The 24,979-nt window shown below is 45.7% G+C and overlaps 1 protein-coding gene across 1 annotated transcript; it reads left to right on the top strand.

Moving 5' to 3' along the window:
• Positions 1-656: 656 nt before the first annotated feature.
• On the top strand, positions 657-24,648 carry castor1 (cytosolic arginine sensor for mTORC1 subunit 1). Its single transcript, XM_083644602.1, has 9 exons — positions 657-901; positions 8,499-8,569; positions 13,235-13,428; positions 13,996-14,134; positions 15,128-15,251; positions 16,058-16,177; positions 16,442-16,524; positions 17,195-17,289; positions 24,497-24,648. Exons 1-9 carry the CDS (start codon positions 789-791, stop codon positions 24,566-24,568), a joined length of 1,011 nt encoding a protein of 336 aa, XP_083500728.1. The 5' UTR covers positions 657-788; the 3' UTR covers positions 24,569-24,648.
• The last annotated feature ends 331 nt before the right edge of the window (positions 24,649-24,979 follow it).

Here is a 24,979-nt window from a genome sequence, read left to right as displayed (position 1 = left end):
CTGGCCCTGTCCCGTAGCCTGCAGTGCATCAGTGAGGAGGGAGAGACTTGAATGGTCTGAAGGTCAGGTCTTCTCAAGCCCATTGACTGCCCAGGTGCACCCAATCAGCATAAGGACCCCAACACCAGGCTCCTGCAAGTGGAAGGGTCGGTTTTTGAATTGTTATTACAGAAAGTGTATGAAACCCATGACCATGTCATACATTCTGTAATATTATGTTAGGTTGGAATTCTAGTGAAAATAAATTATTAAAATTTTAGCTGGGGACCCCCTGGAACCCCCTCAAGGACCCCACTTTGAGAACTACTGGTAGAAAATATTTGTTAAACATTTGGTGTCAATCAGCTTTCTGGGGTGGTCAGTACAGTAGGCTGTGGTGTTTTGTGTGTGTGTGTGTTTAGCCATATTTGTAGAATTAAATGTGCCAAGAGTTGCCCTGTCTATTGTACTTTTATTCTGAAGGCCAATAACCGGAACCCGTGTTAATCTCCACCCACCAGCTTGTTTGTGCCATGGTTTTGCGCATGTAACTTTAAGGAGGAGGCGTGTCTCTCTCTGGGTCTGTGGCTGTCTGTTGTATTTGAATATATGTTGAGTTTGGCTGGAGTCGGATTGCGTCTGATGTTTTTCCTCTTTTCTCCGACACTATATGCGAAACGCGCACGGCCGAGCTCGGTAGTTTTGCTTGTCGGTACCGAAAAGTACCACCGGACCGGTGTCATTTAGCAAGGCTTTCCGCCGCATGCACACAGCGAAGAGGCGAGACTGCACTGCTCCAAAGCGACAATATGGACTTGCACATATTGGACCACAGGCTACGGGTCACCAGCATAGCTAAGAACGGGCTGGTGAATTTCACACACCCGCTGATCAAGCTGATATTCCTCCGAAATAGAACACGGTAAGACTCTTTGATCAGGGTCAGATGGGTTGGTCTCAACAGTGTGAATCAGCCTGGTAATCCAGTACGGATACATGAGATAGCATTAGGGCCTCTTCATTCATTGGGTGGCAAAGACATTGTATTAGTTTGTGTATGTCTATTACATTTATTCTAAATTGTTACACTGCGACACCTGCAACAATTTACAAATGTTTTATGCATAAGTGTTTTTATGCAATTTCATATTGTAAATTCGGCCTATAAACCAAGATAGAAGGGCCAGGAATCTTACTGTGTGGAGACGATAATTTATCACTATTCCAGGGGCATAGTGGAAGGTAAACGACCCCTGACTATTATTAGTAGCCTATGCTATTTTCCAATACACCATATTTGCACAGAGAGACCAGCTAAGTATACAGTGCATCCATGCTCATGTATAATATTATACCCCTTCCACTTTATTTCAATGGGATGTCATTGCTCCAACTCAACACAACACACACACACACACACACACACACACACACACACACACACACACACACACACACACACACACTTGACAGACACTTGTCCTACATGAGCATGCCAAGGCACTCCGAGGCTGAACATCCAGTTTGTGAATTGTCCAGATCTTATGTTGCAAAGGGGGGCAGTCTGCAGTTAATCCCTGGAAATCCTCCCATTGTTATATAATTGTTATTGCTGTGGCTGCCCCACATATGCATGGCAGGAAGAAGGCTTAACATCTGTCTTCAAGCTGCCCTATGTGAGTGCATTGGCATGATGAAGATGAAGATAGATAGATGGAGGCGTGGCTACTTTCATAATGGCCTGATTTTCCTTCCCTGATCAGATATCACATAAGTCACTCATAACTCATATCTGCAACATCATTCACACACCTTATTCTGTTAGTTTACCTGGCCTAGAATACACACACTGCTCATTTCCTATCACCTCAAATGAGGAAATGACTTTCAAACTCTCTACAAATCATAAAACGAGCCACATGACGAGATGGGCCATATCATCTTCTGTCAAGAACCCAACATCTGTTCTGTTCACACCAAGCCAGTCCTGCCAGCCCAGCACTCATTTGCTTTCGAATTAGAATATGGGACAATGGGTCTTGACATGTCCGGACACATTTCATAATGATGATTTGCACTCCCAAAATAGCTAAGTCACAATCGTACTCTGACGTGCAGTGAGTCAGTCATTTTTTTTTTTTTTTTTTTAGTGTGGATTAACAGGTTCTTCTGAGTAATGATGATGTACAGTCAGTAGCAGAAATACCATGCAGCATGCAGGCTGCACTTCATTGGATTAGCAGCAGGCGTGTGTGCGTTGGAGTTATGTCATCCTGCTGTGCTATAGGCTACTTGTGTTTTGCCCTGTTGTTTTTCCTGTATTTATTTTCTCTGTGAGGTGGGGAGGGGTGGAGGAGATTGTTGGGGAGGGGTGGAGGAGATTGGGAGTTGGGGAGGGGAGGGGTGGAGGAGATTGGGAGTTGGGGAGGGGAGGGGTGGAGGAGATTGTTGGGGAGGGGAGGGGTGGAGGAGATTGTGAGTTGGGAGGGGAGGGGTGGAGGAGATTGGGAGTTGGGAGGGGAGGGGTGGAGGAGTTGGGGAGGGGTGGAGGAGATTGGGAGTTGGAGAGGGGAGGGGTGGAGGAGATTGGGAGTTGGGGAGGGGTGGAGGAGATTGGGAGTTGGGGAGGGGAGGGGTGGAGGAGATTGGGAGTTGGGGAGGGGAGGGGTGGAGGAGATTGTGAGGTGGGGAGGGGAGGGGAGGGGAGGGGTGGAGGAGATTGGGAATTGGGGAGGGGAGGGGTGGAGGAGATTGTGAGGTGGGGAGGGGTGGAGGAGATTGGGAGTTGGGGAGGGGAGGGGTGGAGGAGATTGTGAGGTGGGGAGGGGTGGAGGAGATTGCGTTCATGGCAACTCAATACAATCGTAGAGCACAACAAGCTGCTTTGCTTTGCTTTGGTTTGAGCCATGTTCCTCTCTCAGGCCCCTGCTATTCACCAGGCCACAGAGTGAGCAGCACAAAGTGATTTGAAAGCAGACAATCCTGAGCAGAATGTTAAGGAGGTAATCACTTTGCACAGTGCTTCCAGTTCCAGAAGCTGTAGACCCACTGTATCCCCAAATCCTCACGTGGCAGATTAGAGGATTCCTCCAGGATCACTGAACGCAACTGAAGTCTTGTGTGACGGATGTTAACTGTGTGCAGTGGATGAAAGCAGTCGGAGGAACCAGCGCCCCCGTCTAAAATATAAATACGATGACGCACAGCATGCAGGATCTCTGTTCCCAGCACACTGTCTGCCACACTGTTTGAGCTGTATCCAGATGCATCGTGATCATTCATCGTGATGCATCGTCGAATCGAATCGAATCGAATCGTTGACAGATGAATCGTAATGGAATCGTGAGGCCAGTGAAGATTCACAGCCCTATCACAATATTTTTAAAATCGCAATAATATTGTATTGTGAGTTGTGACTTAAGTATCGTGATAATATCGTATTGTGGGGACTGTGGTGATTCCCACCCTATAAGGTTTGACTGATTTGCCTCTCCTCGCTAATGAGAGCGCGCACACTCGCACAGCCCCCCTGCCTCTCCTCTCTCACGAGAGCGCACAGCCCCCCTGCCTCTCCTCTAACGAGGGTGCACAGCCCCCCTGCCTCTCCTCCCTCACGAGGGCGCACAGCCCCCCTGCCTCTCCTCTCTCACGAGAGCGCACAGCCCCCCTGCCTCTCCTCGCCAACGAGAGCGCAGCCCGCAACCTCAACAATGCCTCGGCCGAGCCCAGAGAGCCCAGCGGGGAGATTTCCTCTTGTCTGCGTCAGTCGGCCTGTCAAGGTCGGGGGGCGCTCGCTCGCTCCCCTGTTGACACAAGGCTGGCCCCTCTCATAACAAGCCATTGTTTCAGAAAGAGAGGAGCCTGTGAGAACGTGCACAAGTCCACCACCCTATAGATGCACCACGCTGTGAAGATAGCCCACTCCTTGGTGGGCCGCTGACGATGGTGTGGCGATAGCTCCGCACACTCGCAACAACATCAGCTCGTTCCAGTCTTATCGCATTTCCTCAGCTGCAGCATCAGTTGCAGACCCCCCCCCCTCCCTCCCCCCACACCCTCACCCCTCTCCACCTCCACCCATTGCTTTGTACGTATAGCTGGATCAAAGTGTGGGCGTTTGCGTGCCTGCTGTTCAAAGTCTTCTCCATCTTCCCTGCCTCGCTGCTCCCTCCTCCTCCTCCTCACTACCTGTTTGCTGTCTCGTCTCTCGTCATGACTTCCTTCAGTTGCTCTCTGTTCCCTCGCACCTCAGTAGAAGGAACATGTTTTTCGCACTCATTACCACCAGTTCTCACACACACAGGCTGCGTGTCACCGTGCTGTGTCGTATAGCGTGTCACCACCGCTATACAAATAGAAATGGAATAACATGACGAGTTAATTTTCGGATCTTGCTCGTCGGTATCCTAAAATAAATCCTGGCTTAGGTTAGACCTATCTCTCTGTAGACTTATTTTCAACATGCAGCATCGCTAACGCTGACCTGTTCTTGCCCTCAAGTTTATGGAGAGCAATCGACCAAAGCCTTTAGCGCTGCGTTTAGCATATACCGAGGTTTGGCTGCTTCGCAATAGTTAAACAAGAGATAGACCTAATTAAATTCTGACAGCGCCTCTTCTCCAAATGCCCCAAAACGCATCACGCGTGAATTGATCCAGTTCTACACCTGATCATGATCAAAACACATCACATGTGATGCAGTTCTACACCTGATCAGGATCAAAACACATCACATGTGATACAGTTCTACATCTGATCATGATCAAAACACATCACATGTGATGCAGTTCTACACCTGATCATGATCACCTGGACCTTGATCTTGACCTGGAGAGATGCTTGTGTTGTCGCTAGCTGCAGGAAATGGTGGACTGGGGAAGGTAAAACGTCAGCAGGAAGCGAGCGTGGTACCAGAACACAATAGGCTGCTGAGTTTGCTTGCACTACTGGTAGTGTTAAACAGTATCCTCTCTCTCTCTCTCTCTCTCTCTCTCTCTCTCTCTCTCTCTCTCTCTCTCTCTCTCCCCTCTCCCTCTCCCTCTCCCTCTCTCTCTCTCTCTCTATCTCTCCCTCTCCCTCTCCCTCTCTCTCCCTCTCCCTCTCCCTCTCCCTCTCCCTCTCTCTCTCTCCTCCCTCTCTCTCTCTCTCTCTCTCTCCCTCTCTCTCTCTCTCTCTCTCTCTCTCTCTCTCCTCTCTCTCTCTCTCTCTCTCTCTCTCTCCCTCTCTCTCTCTCTCTCTCTCTCTCTCTCTCTCTCTCTCTCTCTCTGTGGAGTGATTGTCCCCCGCTCATGGCGTGGATTAGTTTATGCTGAGTCAGGCGATGAGCGGTTTCGCTCTGTGGACTCTACTGTAATGGCCTCAGTTGACTGATAGCAGCGGAGGAACACGTAGAAGGATGTAGCTCCGCCTCCACTGACGCATTTTAGGAAAACAGGAACGCACAGCGCTATCTTTTGAAGGACTCAAATGAAGCAAACAGAGGTTGCCCATCATGTTGAAGCAGCTCACAGCCTCTGATAGGTACAATTTAAATCACTGTCTGCTAAATTCCATTCTACAACAGCCTCTCTCTAATAAAAGTCAATTGACAACAAGTCTTTTGCAAGGCTTTCTTTTTGGCTGAGGGATGCTTTTGAACCTCTATGCAATATGCATGCATGCCCCATCTGCAAGCTGTCATCAAATATCCTTTATGCCAACCTTAAAGGTCCCAATTCGTGCAGCTGTAACCTCTTAAAAACGTGTGTCTCTGGTCCATAAAACATGATTCTGGATTAATCTGTCGAAAATATAGCAAACCCGTTTGTTGTGACGGAGTTCTCACTCCCTCTTCTGGTAGCTTCCCAAGAACGGCCTGTTTCTATAATATATTCAGAACTAACAGTTCCCATTGGCCGCTGAGGGAGAGCCCGCCCCAGGCTCCCAGCGGCCAATCAGATTAGCGTCTGTGGACCAGCACGCTAGGTTGCGAGTTATCGTTAACTAAACGGTACTACGCTAAAGAGGACATCTCAAAATGCCTAGACTTACCGAATGCACCTCTGCAGTTGCTGGATCACGTACAGTTGGCGTCGCTCCAGCTAGAAGTGTTAATTTTGTGGCTATAGACTAAATGGTGCAGGTAGCTTGTGTGAGAGAGACCCGCGCAGTATGCAGGAGGAAGCTAGTGACGTCCCGATTCCCCCAGATTCCCCTCTGGGCAAACGAAGCGTTTGGGGGTGTGGCTTGGAGGAGACTGCAGAGGGACGCTGGATAGGGACAAATCCAACTGTGGCAGTTCTGAGCGTGTGACCACTCATTACAGGGAGGGCTGACAGCAGTATATATGCATTTACAAGTAAAAACAGCTTTTGCACGGAATGGGACCTTTAAGCTTTATATCCAGAGAAAAGTGTCTTGATTTGTTTTCGCATATTTTTTAATGTGAGAATAAAACCGTTGTTGTCCGAGCCTAAATCTCAAATTTGGGCTGCAACAGAGAAGAGTGTCCCATCCGCAATAACTGAGACCCCATAGATTTGCCCGATTTGCCCCAATGAAATTTCTTACACTGGCGGGAAATCCTCTCAGGAAGTGACAATTTGAAACTTGAGAGCAAAAATATAAACGTCTCTTAGCTTAAAACAGCAGCAAGGCAGCGCTCCGTCCAGAGAAAGCCAGAGATCTGTGATCGTTTGCTTTTCCTGCCTAAAGCGATCACAGGCCAGCCGGTGAACATGAACATGCAGATTATTGTTGGTGTCACATCACATGATTTCTCGGTGTTGAAGTTCAAATGTGTCATGAGGGGTTATCTCTCGCTGCCATTTTGGAGCTGTTAATGTGTTGAGTTGCCTACAGCATTTAATGCAATCAAACAACCTAATCATTATTAAATCCCACCCATTACCTAAAACACACCTCGAACCCCAAGCCTCCTGCAGTCCCTCACCGGCAGCCTAGTGAAAGTCTGGAGCCTGCGGCCGGTCACCAGATGCTAAGATAACTGTCTCGCCTCGTTACAGTCTCCTCGTTACAGTCTCCTCGTTACGGTCTCCTCGTTACGGTCTCCTCGTTACGGTCTCCTCGTTACAGTCTCCTCGTTACAGTCTCCTCGTTAACAGTCTCCTCAGTGTCACAGTGAACAAAAGGCTGCTGTCTGGGCAGCATGTCAGGCTCCTGGATTACACATTAATCCATTCCTATTGCCTGTCCCGCAGTGCAACAGGCACTTGACATTTCGACTCGAGTTTCCTTGTTGTTTGTGCTATTACATTACACAGCATTTTCGTGTTCATGGAAAAAGGAACATTTGTCATCTTCAGAAACCTGATTTGGATTGAAGCCCGTTGGTTCCAAAAGCGGATTTGGTCCAGCAAATGTCTGTTCTACAAGAACACTTACCTCCACCCATGGGCCTATTTTAGTGTTTTGTTTCTCTAGTACACATCGTCCCCCACCTCCCCCTTTTCCACTGTTTCACAAAGGCAACATTCAATGCAGCCGAACACCGTGGCCAGACCAAGCAGCAGTCTGTGGCCAGACCAAGCGGCAGTCTTTGAAAGCAAATGCTTTTGGCTCCAAGCCTAATAATGATGCAAGTGACAAATATCTCATAATCTCAAGATACAAAGTGCAGTTAGACGAATGGCTCGGTGTGGTGATGCTGCTGCAGAGATGTACTACGGACAACTTACAAACGTAGTTTTGCAGTACAACACACACACACACACACACACACACACACACACACACACACAGTCCAGTGATTTCAAATAGCATCACATTAGCAGTGCCAGTGGTCTTGCCTGACTTTCTTTGAATACAGCAGTGGGTGTAGTAGAGCTGCAACGAATGATCGACAGAAAATGTATCGTCGGCTATTTTTACAATCGATAATCGTTTAAGACTAAATTCTGAAGAAGAAATACACATATTTTCTAGCAAACTGATTATCTTTGGGTTGTGGACTGTTAAGACAAAAGAAGACATTTGATGATTTTGGGGTAGCTGCCAGATTCCGGCACAGAGTCGGCCTACTGTGTCGTTATTTGTTGTTCCCTTTTATTCAAATTTTTTACTCTGTTTTGTTTCAACCTCTGGAGTCCACCACTTCTGCTTCTTCTTACGTTACTTTGTTTTTTTTTCCAGCCTGAACGGCATCTTATCTGATTACTCGATTAATCGTTGGAATAATCGGTAGAATACTTGATTAGTAAAATAAATAATCGATAGCTGCAGCCCTAAGTGGGTGACTGAGGCTGCCCCAGTTTGATGGGATACCCACCATCTGCAGGATACAAAGGGGGGGATATTGGCATAATGCTGAGCGTGGCTTGGTTTTTGTTTTTGTCCTGAACCCCGTCTGTGTTTTCGGAGACCTCCATTCACTCGATTCCCAGTAACGAACTGTGATTATGAAAATCTGAGTATTCTTTTGTTGGCTTGGTTGTATGATATAATAACACTGTTGTTCCTCTTCTCTATCTCCTCCTTATCACCTCGCTCTCTCCTCGGCTGTCCTTCCTCTCTCGTCCCAGATGCAAGTTTCTCAGTCTGACGGAGACGCCGGAGAACTACACCGTTGTCCTTGATCAAGAAGGATTCAAAGGTAAACACTCTCACAGACCAGCAAAATAAGCCAGTACCAAGCAGTATCAAAACCTCTCCAGTCAAACCATACCTGCATTCCATCCTTTTTGTACACAGATCAAGGAGGAAATTACTATTTGCATGGTTTTATAATGGTTTTATAATGGTTGTATGGCCAATCACCGCAAGCCTTTTTCGATTTAAATTTCGGTATTTTTCAACATGGACCCTATTTTTATATTTGTTTATGTATAACCAAGTCATGTCAACAGAAATTTTTGGAATTGGTGCAGTATTGACCTAGATCGCTTCTTTTCACATGCCCCTCCTGCCTTGGCAGCTTGCCCGTACGTCCACTAAACAAGCTTGTTTTTGCAAGACAGGCTCAGATTGTTATTGTAAAACAGAGAGAGACACACAGGCTCAGATTGTTATTGTAAAAAAGAGAGAGAAAATGAACGTTTGTATTTACCTTGCAGCAGCATGTTCACCCTCTTCTCTGTCTGCTGTGTCCATCTCATTGGTAGAGATAGAAGTTTGTAATCCGTATAACGTTTGTCTGGCTCAAATAAATACGGGCGGCCATCGAATTCAAATGCCTCCTCGTCCATATTCTCGAAATCAAATCAAATATTCCGCCATAACTTACAAAATCAATCAGCTACGCGATCTGTTAGCCCAAACAAACATGGCAGCTCCCAGTCCCAGCTTTCCGCCCCACCACAGTTGACTTCCGGCAAACAACGCAACTCTCGTGACGTCGTGAGACTTGAGCGAGACTCTCGTGAGACTTGGATCAAGCGGAAGAAGGAAAATGATATCTCTTGATAATAATGTCATGATGGAATAATCTGATCCAGTCAGGGGTCAAAACAAGCTCATTTAGTGCAAAAGGCAGGGAATGTGGGAAAAGAGGCTGCCAAGTGGTCTTGGTCAATACTGCAACAATTTTAAAGATTTCTGTTCACATTACTTAGTTATACATAAAATATAAAATAAAATAGGGTCCAGGTTATAAAATGCCTAAATGCTCCTTTAATGTGACATGTGTGATTGGCCCCCTACCGCAGCAGCTACAACCCATACAGTCTGTGGTGGTGACGTTGAGCGCAGTGTATGTGATGTGAGTTGGCAGTTCAGTGTTCCAAAATGCTCAAAGTACGGTATCGTTCAAAAAAGGTATTGATTTGAATGAAGTGCTCTATTGGTATCGGTATCATTTTAAGGGTACTGGTGTTGTAATTCTTTAAACGATACCCAGCTCTACTCACACACACATAACCTTTCATCACAGATAGGCGTCCTTCATGGGACCACTGTTAGGGCTCTGTTTTTTTTACCATTCTAATATTACTTCCTTCCTTCCTTGTTTCCTCCACCCTCACAGACCTCACCATGTACAATAAGTGTATGAACAACCAAAGGAATGGTTTCACTCCCTCCAAAAATCTCTATATCCATTTTATCCATATCTTTCGGTTTCTGCTTGTACTCTACTTTGCCTTTCCCTTTCTGCAGTGTTTATAACTGATTCGCTAGCGAAAGAATCACTCCAAATATCCCCAAATGTTCTTGTCTCGACTTGTTTCAGTGAGAGAAGTAGTAACCCGCGCCGTACTAATCAAGCTAGCAAGCGAAACACGTTTCACTTACTATACATACCTCACAATAAAAGCATCCGGTTAGTTTGTCAGCGGGAAAACGTTTAATTTGAAGGAGCTGTGCAGGAAATGGAGTTAAAAGTTCCAGGCAACTTGACACTGTCTCAAGCCGCTCCGGGACGCAGACACCAAGAATCCACAGTGCAGCACCAGGCCTTCGGAGGGCGGTGTGGGAATGACGGAGCCGCCATTCTCCCTATTAGAAGTCACTGTACCGTGTACCATCAAAATGATTCAAAGTGCTGCTATAGGTTCAACTTGAACTTTCATGCCAGCAGTCAGTATGGGAGAGTGGGTGTGGTCGAGCGTAACTGGGGCTACAGTAGAGCAGAGCCTCTCATCTCCCCTAATTGAGATGCCCCATTTGCCATCAATCAATAATCAATATTTTGCAGTTGGAAATTGAACATTCTAACTCGAGTCAACAATACTTTACAACTTCCTGTGTGCTATTGTTCCCTCCACTCTTATCATCCAGGCGCTTACGTCCAGTCTTTTGAAATGGATGTAGTTGTTAAAGGCATACATCGCCTCTGGCTGCTCTGTTTCTCTCTCTCTCTCTCTCTCTCTCTCTCTCTCTCTCTCTCTCTCTCTCTCTCTGGCTGCTCTGTTACTCTCTCTCTCTCTCTCTCTCTCTCTCTCTCTCTGTCTCTCTCTCTCTGTCTCCTCTCTCCGTCTAACTGTGTGTCTATTTCGAGAGGTAAAAGCTGGTGTGTGGTGAAGCCACCAGGGGCTGCATCTGACAAAATTATGCCAACCAGAACAGTGGCCCTTTTGAAGGGGAGTAGAGCAAAGCAGGGAGTAGACAGATGGTGCTTGACAGTTTTTGTAGTTGGCTAAATGGTAGCTCAAAGGCTCTCATCATCATCACTTCTTCTTTTTTTTGCCAAAAAGTTTCTTTTCTGAAGTTATGCATGATTTTAAATCATGCATCCCAAAGGAAGTCTGTGGAAAGTTTGCCCTCAGCTCCTTGCTTACCTCCTGGATAGCCACCTGTTTCCCAGGTTAGCTGCCAGTTTCCACTTTGGGGGAAAGGAGAGTGAAGGATCCTGTCCTGCCACTTTGACTCAGCCCTGCTTTCACTGCCCATCCTGTGTCAGATGATACAGCCCAGGCTGACCTTTAACCCTGCTTTACCTCCTCATTAGGACCATGTGTGTAATGTGCACATTCATGTGTGGGTATCATCAGCTCACACGGAGTAGCCTATCAACTTTATACTATATACTCAGTGTGAGCTGATACCCATGTTAATAAATCTCATCTGCTACAGCCGTTGGATTTGTATCACTATTATATCAGGAGATTAACAATAAATTACCAATCACAACGGGAGAGAGAGGGTTAAAAATAATGAGACTCCCGCGAAAATCAGGAGTGTTGGCAGGTATGATCTCCAATGTGTGGCCCTCCACTTACTTGATGTAAGTCAGTATGGCCCTCAGGGAAAAAAATGTTGCCCATATATATAAATAATATATAATATATATTATATAATATATATATAAAGTATGCTGTGGTGGTACAGTAGGCCTACCCTGGCCATACGTTTGACTTTAGCTGTATGGTATAAATAGCTGCTGGGGAGCATTTGAGGTCTGGTCTCCGTGCTAATGTCACTGAAAGAAGAGAGGGGGGGGGGGGAGGGGGCGATGTGAGAGGAAGTGGGGGTATGTTACACTAGGCAGCAACAACAGGAAGTAGACTGTATACATTACTTAAAGCTGCCTCGTATAGTTTCACACCTTCACAAAGCTAAATAGGCCATCTCTCGATATTGCTAAAGATATTAATCAGTTTCAACCGTGCTCATTGCTCAACATAATTTAATCACACAACTGCGCCTGCAACATGAGGTCATCCGCATTCAGGAAATTCATTTGAGGACACTGCAGCTGCCTTTCCCATTAGTGGTCGAGTGGTACCATTACTTTAAAGAGTGTTCTGCTTTTACCTTGAAAGTAAAGCAGCTTCTGTTTTCTTTTTCTTTTTTTAGGGATGCACTGATATGAAAATTTTGGTTGATATACTGATAACCGCTATTAACATTGCTGTTACGGCCGATAACCGATATTTGACCATGTCGATATGATCTAGACTGTATAAAAACACATTTCTATGATAATCAAATATTGCACATACTGGAAAGACGCATGTAAAGACTGTGCATTTGAACAAATAATGTCTTTCTTTCCAAAACATTTGGAAAAGCTCATGAATCGTAACCAATATTAAAGTGTTCATCTCAAAGATGTTCATGTAAATAAAATAAAAGTCACTATCGACGCCAACTGAGCTAACACAATGGTGATTGAGCCTATGGCCCATTGATGGAAGCCTTTGTATTTTCTGTATTGCAGCATTTATGAACTGGGTGTCTGTGGTGACACAGAGGATGCAGCACTGTTTTGGATCTCACCTGCAATTACCGCTCATCGCCATAGGTGTCGCCAAAGAACGAAACTGAAATCTTCGATATCTTCTATAATATCTTCGATATCTTCGGCTTTAGCTCAGGAGGTAGAGCGGGTCGGCCAATGACGCAAGGGTTGGCGGTTCGATCCCCGCTCCCTCCCAGCTGCTGTCGTTGTGTCCTTGGGCAAGACACTTAACCCTCCTTGCCTCGTATGATTGGTATGAATGTAGACATGAATGGTGGTGGGCGGAGGGGCCGTTTTTCGAACCACCGTTACGAATGGTGTGAACGAATAATGATTCTGTGAAGCGCTTTGAGCACTTGGAAAGGCGCTATATAAATCCAATCATTATTATTATTATTATATATATATATATATATATATATATATATATATATATATATATATATATATATATATATATATATATATATATATCGGCCGATATGATTGCCAATATATCGTTCATCCCCGGTTCTAAACTAAAAGTGAGGGTGATAGGAGTCCATGTTGAGTGTAATACAACAGTCTAATGCAGTGTACTGAGGTCATGCATACAGTTGGTGAAGCTGTGGACTCGCTGACCATCCGTCCGTCCCCCTCCAGAGCTCCAGCCCTCAGAGCATCTCCAGGTGGAAAGCTCCATCTGGCTGCCGCTCAACGTGGTCTCCAGCGGCAACGCTTCCAGCAGCTCCCAGGCTGTGGGCGTCACCAAGATCGCCAAGTCAGTCATCGCCCCATTGGCCCAGCAGCACGTGTCCGTCTTCATGCTCTCCACCTATCAGACGGACTTTATCCTGGTGAGTCCTACCTATTTTTTATTTTTTTAAGTTCTTCCAATCCATTCAGTGTGTGCATGTTTCTTGTCAAAATGATGGAGACACTTTGAGATATTTGCTACTTTATAATTCAGAGCTGTTGGGAGCAATACTTTAAACTCTAATTTCTAAACCCTCTGCAAAGTTTGTCTGGCAAAGAAACCATTGACCTACTGAGTGCTGACAAGCAAAAGAAGCCGTGCTGCTTTTTGCCTACGCACCATTAAAACAAGTAAGGAATGAATTCCCAACAGAGCTGAGGGCGCCAACAGTGAGTTGATGGATGACAAGTGAAAGTGCTAAGTGGACAGAAACGGACGACAGCTCGACAGACGTTTCTGTCAGCAAATATGTTAATAGTTGACATGCAAAGTGAACGGAGGTGCATAATATCCCCTTTTGTATCCTTAACAAACGGAGCCAGTGTTGTTGCGTGGCTTGAAGCGACTCGCTGATCTCGCATGGCAAATTAATGGGATTGTGGCTCCGTTTATGTTTGTTTCGCAAGTGTGCGCTGAAACCTCTTCCACCACGTCCGTTTCTGTGTAGGTGAGGGAGAAAGACCTGTCCGTAGTCATCACCACTCTGGAGGAGGAGTTCAACATCTACAGAGAGGTGGGAGGAGAGTCTGTGCCTGTGCACTGTCAGGAGGACGTTCACAACGGCCTCCAGAAGAACGGCAAGGACGGTACGGCTCAAAGTCCTGGCTGCTCGGCTGCCAACTCAGCCACCTCTCTGGCACACTGAAAACCCTGTAGCATCACCTCCAGCTTTTGTGTACACTACACGGTATAAACAGTTTATCCGCCGACCATCGCTGAAAAATGGTCGCATGCTTTAGGAGCAGATATGAGAAGAGCGTACAGCTGTTGTTGAGTATGAATTCACCTCTTTTTCTGGCATTGATTAATCTTGCCTGGCAGCATAAAGAGTCGCAAAAAAAGGAGGTGAAAAGACAAGTGCGTTTAGGACCAGAGGAGCCTGCTGTCCAAGAACACCTGGTGTGTCCCACAAGGCCAATGTTTGCTAACTTAAACAAACATTTAATAATGTATGTTAGCTGGAAACAGTGCAAACAGGCTGGGAACTAGATGGCAAACACAAAGGCATAATTGGATTGAATTTAATTGAATTTAATTTAATTAGTGTGTCCTTTGCTGGAAATGCTCTTTACGTCATCGTGAGGTAAAGTACATACTGTGCGATGTGGGTGGTGCACACAGTCATGCTCAAAAGTTTGTCCACCCTTTGACTGTTGTGCTACAAAATAATACAAATTGTAAATGATAAAAAAAAATCAATTTCTCGTGATTTTCTAAGAAGCAAGACTGTAGGCTTCATTTCAACGTGGGGAAGGAAGGGAAGGTAGCAGCTTGCTGGGCAGCAAATCACACTGGCCTGTTATGAGCTTAGTAATAACCTGAACACAACTCCAAATTCCCTCATTTCAGCAAGATTGAAAGAAAATATTATTTGACATGAGAAAAGCATTAGAGAAAAATATTGCATCCCGCTCCTAATATGTCTCCCCCAGATCTACACCTGTGCTGAGAAGTAATATTCACGTGGAAATGTATGAAAAGTTATTTAATTCAACAGAGCCATGCTTTATGTGAAAACCAGCCCAGGTACAGGTAGGCTAGCTGTTGTTACAAACCAACATTATCCTTGTTGCTCGCAGCCATCCAGCCCACGGTTCACCCGGTGCTGATCCCCCAGAACCAGTTCTGTGTGATGTCTCTGGACCCAGATACGCTGCCGTCTATCGCCACCACTCTGATCGACGTCCTCTTCTACTCCAACAGGTGAGTTCCCCACTGCCTCACTGTTGAAGTACCTGTCTGAGACACAAGGTGGCAGCACAAGTTCCAAAAAGACACCGGGGCTCATCATTGGCTTGTCAATTGGTCTGTTGTTAATGAAGTCATACATGATACACTAAAATGGTTTCTAAATTTGCCATGTCATGGCAGATACATAATTAAATATTATATCAGTTTAATTATCTCCAGTGAGATGAGAGACATACTGGGGATTTTGGACAATCTGTGTTAAATTTACTTTTCTTTTTTTTAAATGTGATACATCTGGTGATTTTAAAGAACTGGGGATGTTGACAATGGGCAGCAACAACAGGCTAATTTGTGATAGTATATAATATGGGTTTAATTACCGGTAGTTTGATTAAGAAAAGGAAAGTGGCACCACCACTTTGGCCCATCTTAAGGTCATGTGAGGTTATGTATACAGTAGTATACATCCAAGCATCATCACAACCAGCCCTTAACTATTACTCTCAGCTCTCTCTCTGAAGTGGTATATACAACGTTCCAAAGTGTCAACAATGACCAAATCTGATTTAGCACCACTTGCTAAAGCATTGCAACGGTTTGACCATTTGCCAAAATTTGACATTTTGCGCTTTGAGCTTTGAATAAAACCAACACTTCCCTCCGAGTCATTTTTGTTTGTTGTGCTTCTCAACGATCATTTCATTGTGTGACTGAAAGACCTCAGACTTTAGTAATGGCTCAAAAAGAAAGTGTGTTCCCATTCATCTTTGCGTCACTGCCGTCTTCCTGCTCGTGTTTCCTCCTTTCTCCCATGATAGTCCTAAGGAGGAGGGAGCGTCGTCGAGCCCCAGCCAAGACCTGGACTGCATCAAGTTCTTCTCCTTCTCCCTCATTGACGGCTACATCTCACTGGTGATGGACACCGAGGCTCAGAGACAGTAAGGCTTCTAACCAACTTTCTCTCGCACTGAACCAACTGACATCTTCCGCTATACTAACTATGCTTACACAAACGGGAGGTAGATAGATTGACCAGATTGCTGGTTAGATGCATGTATGCAGGTATGTGCAGGCACTAATGAGGGTAATGCAATTGTCAGAGCTCCTCCACCTCTGAAATGCACTCTTACATATATGCATGTATTGTATGTATCTACTCTTGCTTGCTTGGTAGAAATCGGTGCTTGATCTCTGTGCTGTAGGTTCCCTGCTGATCTTCTCTTCACCAGCTCGTCTGGGGAGCTGTGGAGGATGGTGCGCATTGGGGGACAGCCGCTGGGATTTGGTAAGGCTGCTTCTTATACATTTACTGTATATGCTTAACCCTCCAAGTTCACCAGGGAGTCTGACTGTGGGTCGTTTTTGTGTGGAAAAGTCTCTAATGAAATGTAAGGCCTTGAAAAGAATCAATATATGTATTGACTACAGATCGAGGTCTTAGTTTTTATTTACTTTCTTGTACGTTCACAGATGTGAATTTAGATATAAATGAAATTAAATGAATTTAGGTATTGACAGATTCTTTCCATTTGGTGATCCTAGTCAAAGTAGAGGAGGAAAGTAAGGCTGAGGCAAATGGCATGTAGACTTACACTTTACAGGTCATATTTACTGGTCAATTTGATCCACATGCATGTTGACTCAGATTAACACTGAGCAGGGTTAATACAGACATGTTTTGCATACGCTTAAATAAATAAATACACTTTGACAACATGTCTCTACACATGTAGTTTTGTAGTTTTATAACCTCCATTAGCTATGATCAGTTGGAAATAGGCTATCTGACAAGTTTTCTTGACCTCTGACAAGGTTTTGTTATTTTGATGGTGACATTTGCATTAAAGGTCTTAAATGTGGCTTCGGTACACATGTACAGTACATGCCCTGTTCTCGAGTGTGATCCTTTAATCTGGGGTGTGCGTTGTCATTTGCCTCTGCCCTGGTTCCTCTAGATGAGTGCGGTATCGTTGCCCAGATATCTCAGCCTCTAGCCGACAGCGACATCTCTGCCTATTACATAAGCACCTTCAGCTTCGACCACGCACTGGTGAGTCCCACTTCTTCACCTCCTGGTTCCCTTGTCCTGGCCACCTGGGGTCGCCGTAGGGCCCTATGTAGGGCCCTACGTAGGGCCATGGGCAGAATAGAGCAGCACTGTAATGTCGGGGTGTCGAGTAATTTGAATCACTTGAAATTTCACTGTGTTTAAATTGCGGGGAGTTAAAACATCCACAGATCTGTCTCAGGCCATTGAGAAATGTGTTAAACATACTCAAACCCTGCAGGATATTGCATCATCATCATCATAGCAGTTTCGTGATCAAACTGAGGGCAGATGAATAAAGATTGTTTGCATGTTTGGCTCAGTTTCGCCCTGTAGGAATTGGTAGTAGACGGGTATTTTAAAAAAGTATGTCGCCATACAAAATCATTGGTCTCAAGGATCTGTGTGGTGGGTGTGTTACTGTTTTCAGGGTTCCTTGGAAGTTTGTGGATTTGAGAAAAATGAATTGGCCTTGAAAGTACTAGATTTGTTTTAAATTAAACTATAATGCCTATTCTGCCTAAATCTATCAATAGGCCTCAGCTCTCTGGACTTGTCTCCATTGTGGATCAACTCTTCACACCCTGTGGGAAACCCCATGAGAAATATTTGTATTGATACAGCAGCAGTTTAAAAACGAATGACTTCACCTTGTGGTGACAAGATCGTGAGTAAAGCAATGAGGCGAGTTTAGATAGCGGAGTTTGAGAAATTAGTTTCAATTCAAATCATTTGAGGGGAAAAACTATTGCTAACAATTGCAGAGTTCACTGGTAAGTCCGTGTTAACGGCTTGTTTAGACCCGACAGGTAGGGAGGTACGGCTTCATGCAACTCAGGAAATCCAGGCACCTTTATATAATCCATATTTGTCCTCAAAAGACATGTTTGGGCAGCTGATGATGCTACTAACTAGAAGTGCACTCAGAGAGCGCAGACCACCGCCAAGGCCAATACCGCAGTCCACTCTGATATGCACATTTTGTGAGTCGGAGCAGAACCCGGGTAAGGCTACCAAAATACGTCATCCCTGTGCTACTCTATTCTGACCGATTTCATGTCTTACTCCAAAAACATGAAAAAGGTAGAGCCTGCACACTTACTCCATGCCGTATAGTTTATTGAGACACAAGAATGGACGTTTCGATCCTATTGGATCTTCTTCAGGTCAGAAATGTTTGGTGACTGACACCCACATAAACTGCCATTCATAGGCTAATAGGCTCTATGGGTGGCTGGTGTGGGTGGTGCAATCAGCACCTCTCAGGGTGAAGCATATCAAAACATAATTCATACAGATTACTCAACCCAGGGGTCGTATACAAGTGGATACAAGTACACAGGGAACAGAGAAAGAGCAATAGGGACTTGCAACAAATAGCAAGTGCTGGAAAAAAAGCAAGTGCTGGAAAAAAACAACCTAACACAAGATGCCAAGAGAATATAAAATTAGGGGTTGTATACAATAGATTGTAATATACAGACCGTAGTACAAAATGATTCCACACATTTAAAAAGATTATTTAGTCAATTGGAAAAGTTTTAAAATTTAAATTTGATAAAACGGGAGCAAAAAGGAGCACAGAACTCCCTAGTATGTAAATAACACAAAGGGAAGCAAAGACATATTAGGAAAGAGTATTTTTAGACCATTAGAAAGGGGTATTCATCACCCTTGATTGGATTTTTGGGCTACATTTGTAATTACAAAAACATGTTTTTAGAGGAAATGTTTAATGTCATAACTCCTGATTCAGGCCTCTGGGTGTGAGAGTCTGGAGAGTCAATATATGGAAACTCTCCCTTCTTGGAGTTTTTACTTGTTCTATCCCAATGTATTTCAGGGAGGACAAAAACATGCCAATGCCAAGTAGTCATTGAAAAGTCCTTGATGTCCAAGGGTTAGTGTTGCAACCCTGTGGTCTTCAACTGCAACGTACATTTTGTAATGCTGGAAGATAACACATTTGGTTTATTCTGTAATCCAACAATCAAGTCAGTACTATTTGATAGGACCATCACACGCACACACACACACACACACACACACACACACACACACACACACACACACACACACACAGGCGAAACCTCTCTAATCTGGGAATAAAACTTGCTTAAAACACTGCCGAAGTTGCTGCTGCAGCATCAAAGCGCAAGTCTATTCCAGAACCAGCTACAGTTTCCAAATGACTAATGGATCACTGAAAGGCAATGGGAAAGATTGACACTCTACTAGCAGTGTGTATATTAAGAATATGACTAGATACCAGGGGTTCTCAAACTTTTTTTTATTGAAGGTCCACTTCTGAATCTTACACAAGTTCAAAGATCCGGAACAATGCCAGTAAAACACACGCATTCAATACTACAGTATTGCAGTGGCACGCAACCAAGAGCCACATTGACCCCAAAACAATGTGCTGACGTGGGTAGCGGTTAGAAACGGGATGGCTTCGTGCCAAGTGGACTGAAATGTGGTAGCGTATCTCTTCTTCTTGAGACCTGTTTCCTCCATTTCCTGTGGCAAAGCTGAGCTGCTTGAGTGAGCGCAGCGACGCACCGCGCGTCACTCGTCACTGCTTCTGGGTTGCCAGGTACCACGACACATCCTCCTACAAATCGGGAGATTAGCGGGAGAAATGACCAAGCCGGGAGCACAGCGGGAGGAAGGGTTAAAAATCGGGAGACTCCCGCCTAAATCGGGAGTGTTGGCAGGTATGCAGTTAAACTCGTCTGCTGCAGACGCCTCAGACCCCCTGCACACCGCCGCCGCCGAGTCTAAGCGATAAACTCGCAGGTACTCGCAACTCGCCCTGCAGCTTGGTTGGCTGCCTTGCTGTATTCCTGTCTTCAATTGGTCTATTTCGGTTTTGGCCCCTCCTCTCGTCTTGTCGCCTGCGATGTCTTGACGCCAGGTATCCCAGCATGCTTTGCAAGCTGGTGAGCGACAAGGTGGCAACGAGGGAAGGAGGGGCATTTCGAAATCGACCAATTGAAGACGGAAATATAGCAAGGCAGCCAACCAAGCTGCAGGGCGAGTGCGAGTACATGCGAGTTTCTCGCTTAGACTCGTCGGCGGTGTGTAGGAGCCGTCATGCACATCATGAAACGCTCGGCGGCATGCCTCCTGTGAAAGCCTCTTTGACGCTGCAGCTTGATAGGCTGTCTTGCTCTATTTCCGCATCTGATTGGTCCATTTCAACCTCGCGCCCCCTGCCGCAGGAACCGCCCTGCGTTTCGCTGTCGCAGACTAGAGGCGGCTTGTCTCTGACGGTGGAGCCACATCTACGCGTCGTTTGACGCGGGCTGACGCTTGGCTGTATGGACGCTTGACGCTTGGTGGCCGTGGAAATCCGGAAGCAGCAGATTTACTTTACTTCTTTGAAAATTGGTGGTAGAGAGGAAGTGGAAGAGGACAGGAAGGGTAGGATAGGTCCTAGGACGAGCTCAATTGGCTAGCTTTGTACTTTGTCAAACTCCACCCCGCCCCCTCTGTTGCCCACTGTCGCTTCACAAGCCTGCTACGCGTCGTCTGGTCTCCCAGCATGCTTCGCGAGGCGTCGAGCAGCATGTTCCAATACAAAGTGGATGGGCAGCAGCGTCAGCCCGCGTCAAACGACGCGTAGATGTGGCCGGGCCGTGAGCGGCTTAACACTCGCGGGGCGGGACTAGGGCGGGACCTTTCGTTAAAGCTACCCAATGACAGCTCTTCCTACACATTTCGTCCCCCCACCCTTCTGTGTACATCTACCTGAAAACGTTTCTACAGCTCCAAGCTGGAAGCTGGTTTCCACGCCCACAAAACGCTGCGGCACAGCGGAAAAGCGATTTTGCCATTGTTGGTGTGCACGAGGCGACAGCGGAAGTAGCGGCCCCAGTCGCCGCCATTACATTTGTTGGCGCTTCCGGTCCAACGTTGTCAAGTTTTCGGAGTCACAATATTGTCCCTCGTTGGTGTCCCCACGAGGGTCCGCCCGCTACGAGGGCTCACATACGCAGCTCGGCCGCTTCGCGCAGGTGCAGTTGAGCAATTGTACAACTACAACTTTACGCTGCCCTCCTCTCCGATTATAGGTGTAAGATTTAGGCTTTGTCATTGTGTTCAGCCTGTGATAGCAAATTATTGATTGAGTGCTTATTGATTGATTGATTATGAACTATGGCCCTTCTAAGATGTATTTTGTGAACTATGTTCTTCATCATTGCAGAATATTCCTGTACAGGGAGAACATGTATCTTGTTTTGGGGGAATAGACTGGATTGTTGTGTCTTGTGAACATCAGATTAACTATTGGCGTCATGGAAATATACTGAGTTGGAGAGAGGTTGAATGAAGTGGAAAAGTACTGCCCTCCAGGTTGGGGCGCGGGTGTCATAGTTTCAGTATATGATGTGTTGTAAACGATGATTCGGGGCTCCTCTGACAATGTGGTCGGGGAGACCTCTGTGCACAGATGTTATTGTAGAATAAAATCCTCCTAAAAACACTTAAAACGGATGTCTCATTATTGATGGATCAGCAGGGCATTTCAGCAAATGTTTCCATCACAAGCCCCTCATGGAGCAGAACACACAAACTGAAAGTAAAGTGTCAGGTTTAATAGATCAAGGAGGTCATTCTGAAGTGTTAACGTCATGGGATTCCACAATTATGGAAAAAACCCTGTTAACTGAGATGGCAGTTTTGCAGATGGCAGTCATAATAGCAGAAATGCTATCGATAAGATTCATGGAAACAGTCTGTGAGGTCAGAGTGCCTCCTTCTGAGAACTTCACACCTCAGCTGCCTACAGTACAGCAGTAAACAAACACATTCACAGAGCAGATGCTTTACATGGCTTGCTATCGAACATGAAACTCTAGATATGAGTAGAAATAGTTCTCGGGTGGAGAAACTCAGGAAGAGAAAGATGTCTTATTGCTTTTCAGGCTAATCAACAGCAAATCAGGTGAAGTCAATCGATGTACAACTCCCACGTTTTTCTAATTTTCCATCATTCTGTATTCCTGGAATTAAATAATGGATAATTTAGTGTTTGTCAGCCTGTTAGACTATCTAAAGCTTAATCCTATCTGTAGACCACAGGAGGTTGAAACAGGATTTATTTTTTAATGGAAGTGAATGAAAATGAAACTGTGCAACAAAAACTTTTGGAAAGAGGAAGCGTGAAAAGGATGAGTAAATTCTGAACGATTGAATAACCACAATAATAAGAGTAATAGTAATACAACTGCAAGATCAGTGTAAAAACATGTGCATGGGGGATGTCACGTACCGCCTGCCCAGTTATATCAATATTCATATTCAGGCTTGTATTCCTCTGTGTCTAGGGGTTACCTGGCATATGGTACAATAACATGATAAAGAAGACAATGAAACCTGGCTGTCATTAGAGGGAACGACAGGCATAGTCGCCTGGCCATCGGGAGCACCGGGACAAATCCCGGTGGGCTGGTGGGTCGCTTGACCAGGCAAAAAAAAAAAAGTGTGAACCCCAGCGGCCCACTTTGGGAATGCTTTTTTTATTATTATTATTAGATATTCCTCTAAATCTGGCTTCAAACGACCAACATTTTATAAAAACTGCCCAGAATTTCGGCTGCGAGCTAAGGTTACCGTCAATTTTTTTTTTTTTGCTCCCTCCGAATTTTGGCTTGCTCTTGTGTTTGTGCGTCGATGGGGCGGGCGTTGCGGAGTATCCGTGCCGCGGGCTGGTTGAGGTGGGCTGGTCTGGGTAGAAAGGTCCAGGGCCGTTTTTTAGTCCCAGTCCGACCCTGACGACAGGTGGATTAGCTCACCTGGCTAACTTGACTGTCGCAGCCCAGGCGTAGCCTGGGTAAACCCAGCCCCCAGTGACCTGCTCTCAGGCTCACCCTGCTTACAGACTGGGAACTGAGAGAGCAGGTCACGTGGGGGCTGGGTTTACCTAGGCTAGCCCAGGCGGTGATGTACATTAGCTCCCATCGGACAGCTCACGCTGGTGGGGGCCGATAGTGTCCAGTGCCGATGCACTATCAACGTTCATGCGGACGCGAACAAAACACGAGAACTCAAGCGTACAAAAGAACACGAAAAGGGTCGCACGGAAGGTGTACTCCGCTCCTCTTCAACAATGTCACATGACCAGAGCCTGAACCCCCCCCCCCCCCCCCCGAACACTGCTTCCGGGGTCACTGAAATACCCTCCGGTATGACGTCACTCCCCTCGCCACACACAAAATGATCATGAGCAAACCCACATCATTCTCCTAATGACAGCCAAAGAGAAAGATATGAAAGAAATATAGAACTTAATATTTATCTAAGCTGAAGGGTCTATATCTCCTCAGAAAAATAGTGACCGTAACAGGGATGTTGTGACTTGTTCCTGTTTCAGTGAATTAGTCAGCTCTATTGTTTTTGTCTTTCTCAGAATCCACAGGAATTTCTACTTGACACCAGTGGATTTCATTAAAGCTACTGTGCTAGACACACAACATGTCATGCGCTTTTGACCAGTTAATCATCGGGAGTTGGTTTATCTGAAATGTCAGTCTCAGTTGGAATCCCGTCTAGTAGCTCCCAGCCTCCCACATGCCTAAATAGGGACTGACAGTCAGTTACATCTCAATTTCTCTTTGGGATGAATTAATGTACCGTAGTTTTTACATAATCGTCCCTGACTATGGTTTAATGCAGAATGTTCAAAGTTTCTCCATTTTACCTGCGAATGTGTCCCTCTACTGGCACTGCGTCCGTCCGATTTCTGTTACAGTTTTCAAGTCCAAGCTACAAGCTAAACACGCATACAAACTGTACTGTCGTAGATTGACGGAGTGTAGGGCCACTGGCCATTCACAGAGTCAGTCCCAGACACAACTGTTTTCTGTGACTTATTTGGCGAGCGTCGCAGAATGTGGATTTCTCCTGTGATATCATCTGTAATATTTACTCGTCACTGCCAGAAAGAAAGAAATTGGGCCACCAGCAGATTACATGACAATAATTATTACTTCTCCTATGGCAAGTATTAACCATTGGAAAGATCTCTCTCTCTCTCTCTCTCTCTCTCTCTCTCTCTCTCTCTCTGACTCACTCTCTCTCTCTCTCTCTCTCTCCCCCCCTTCCCCCCGGGCCCAAACCTACTTATTCGCTTAACGGCCACTTATGGAAGCGCACTTTTAAGATTCTCCCTTCTCCCTTCTCCTTCAACTCTCCACTCTTGCAGGTGCCTGAGGAGGACATAGTGAGTGTGACTGACATGCTGCAGCATCAGAGGAAGGAACCAGCCGGCAGTTGATTTTTTGGGAAATCTCATGAGAGCTGGATGTTCACTGGCTCAACATGCCCCCCCCCCCCCCCTCCCCTCTCCTCTCCACCCCTCCCCTCTAGTAGCCTGGGGGTGGCGAGCCAGCAGGAGAAAGGAGGCTAACTCTGTGCCTAGACTAGCACTGCACATCGACGGCAGTATTAACGACTATGAACCTGTTGCCATGACTACCCGAAGCGCTTGTCTGTGGTGTGCGTAAAATGTCTGGGCGATGCCTCTCGTCGGAACTATTCAAGGCAGGATGCACTGACTCTCGGGGGGCCTATATCAGCTCACACGTGCACATCCAAAATGCACAATCAGACCTAAAATACACACACACACACATTCACAAGCACAATTGCAGACATGTACATGTATTATACACTATTTCTCTCTCTC

This window comes from Poromitra crassiceps (assembly GCF_964638095.1).
Source record: "Poromitra crassiceps genome assembly, chromosome: 10".
Classification (NCBI taxonomy): Eukaryota; Metazoa; Chordata; class Actinopteri; order Beryciformes; family Melamphaidae; genus Poromitra; species Poromitra crassiceps.
Note: the sequence above shows the minus strand (reverse complement) of the source record. Positions and strands in the feature narration are given on the sequence as shown.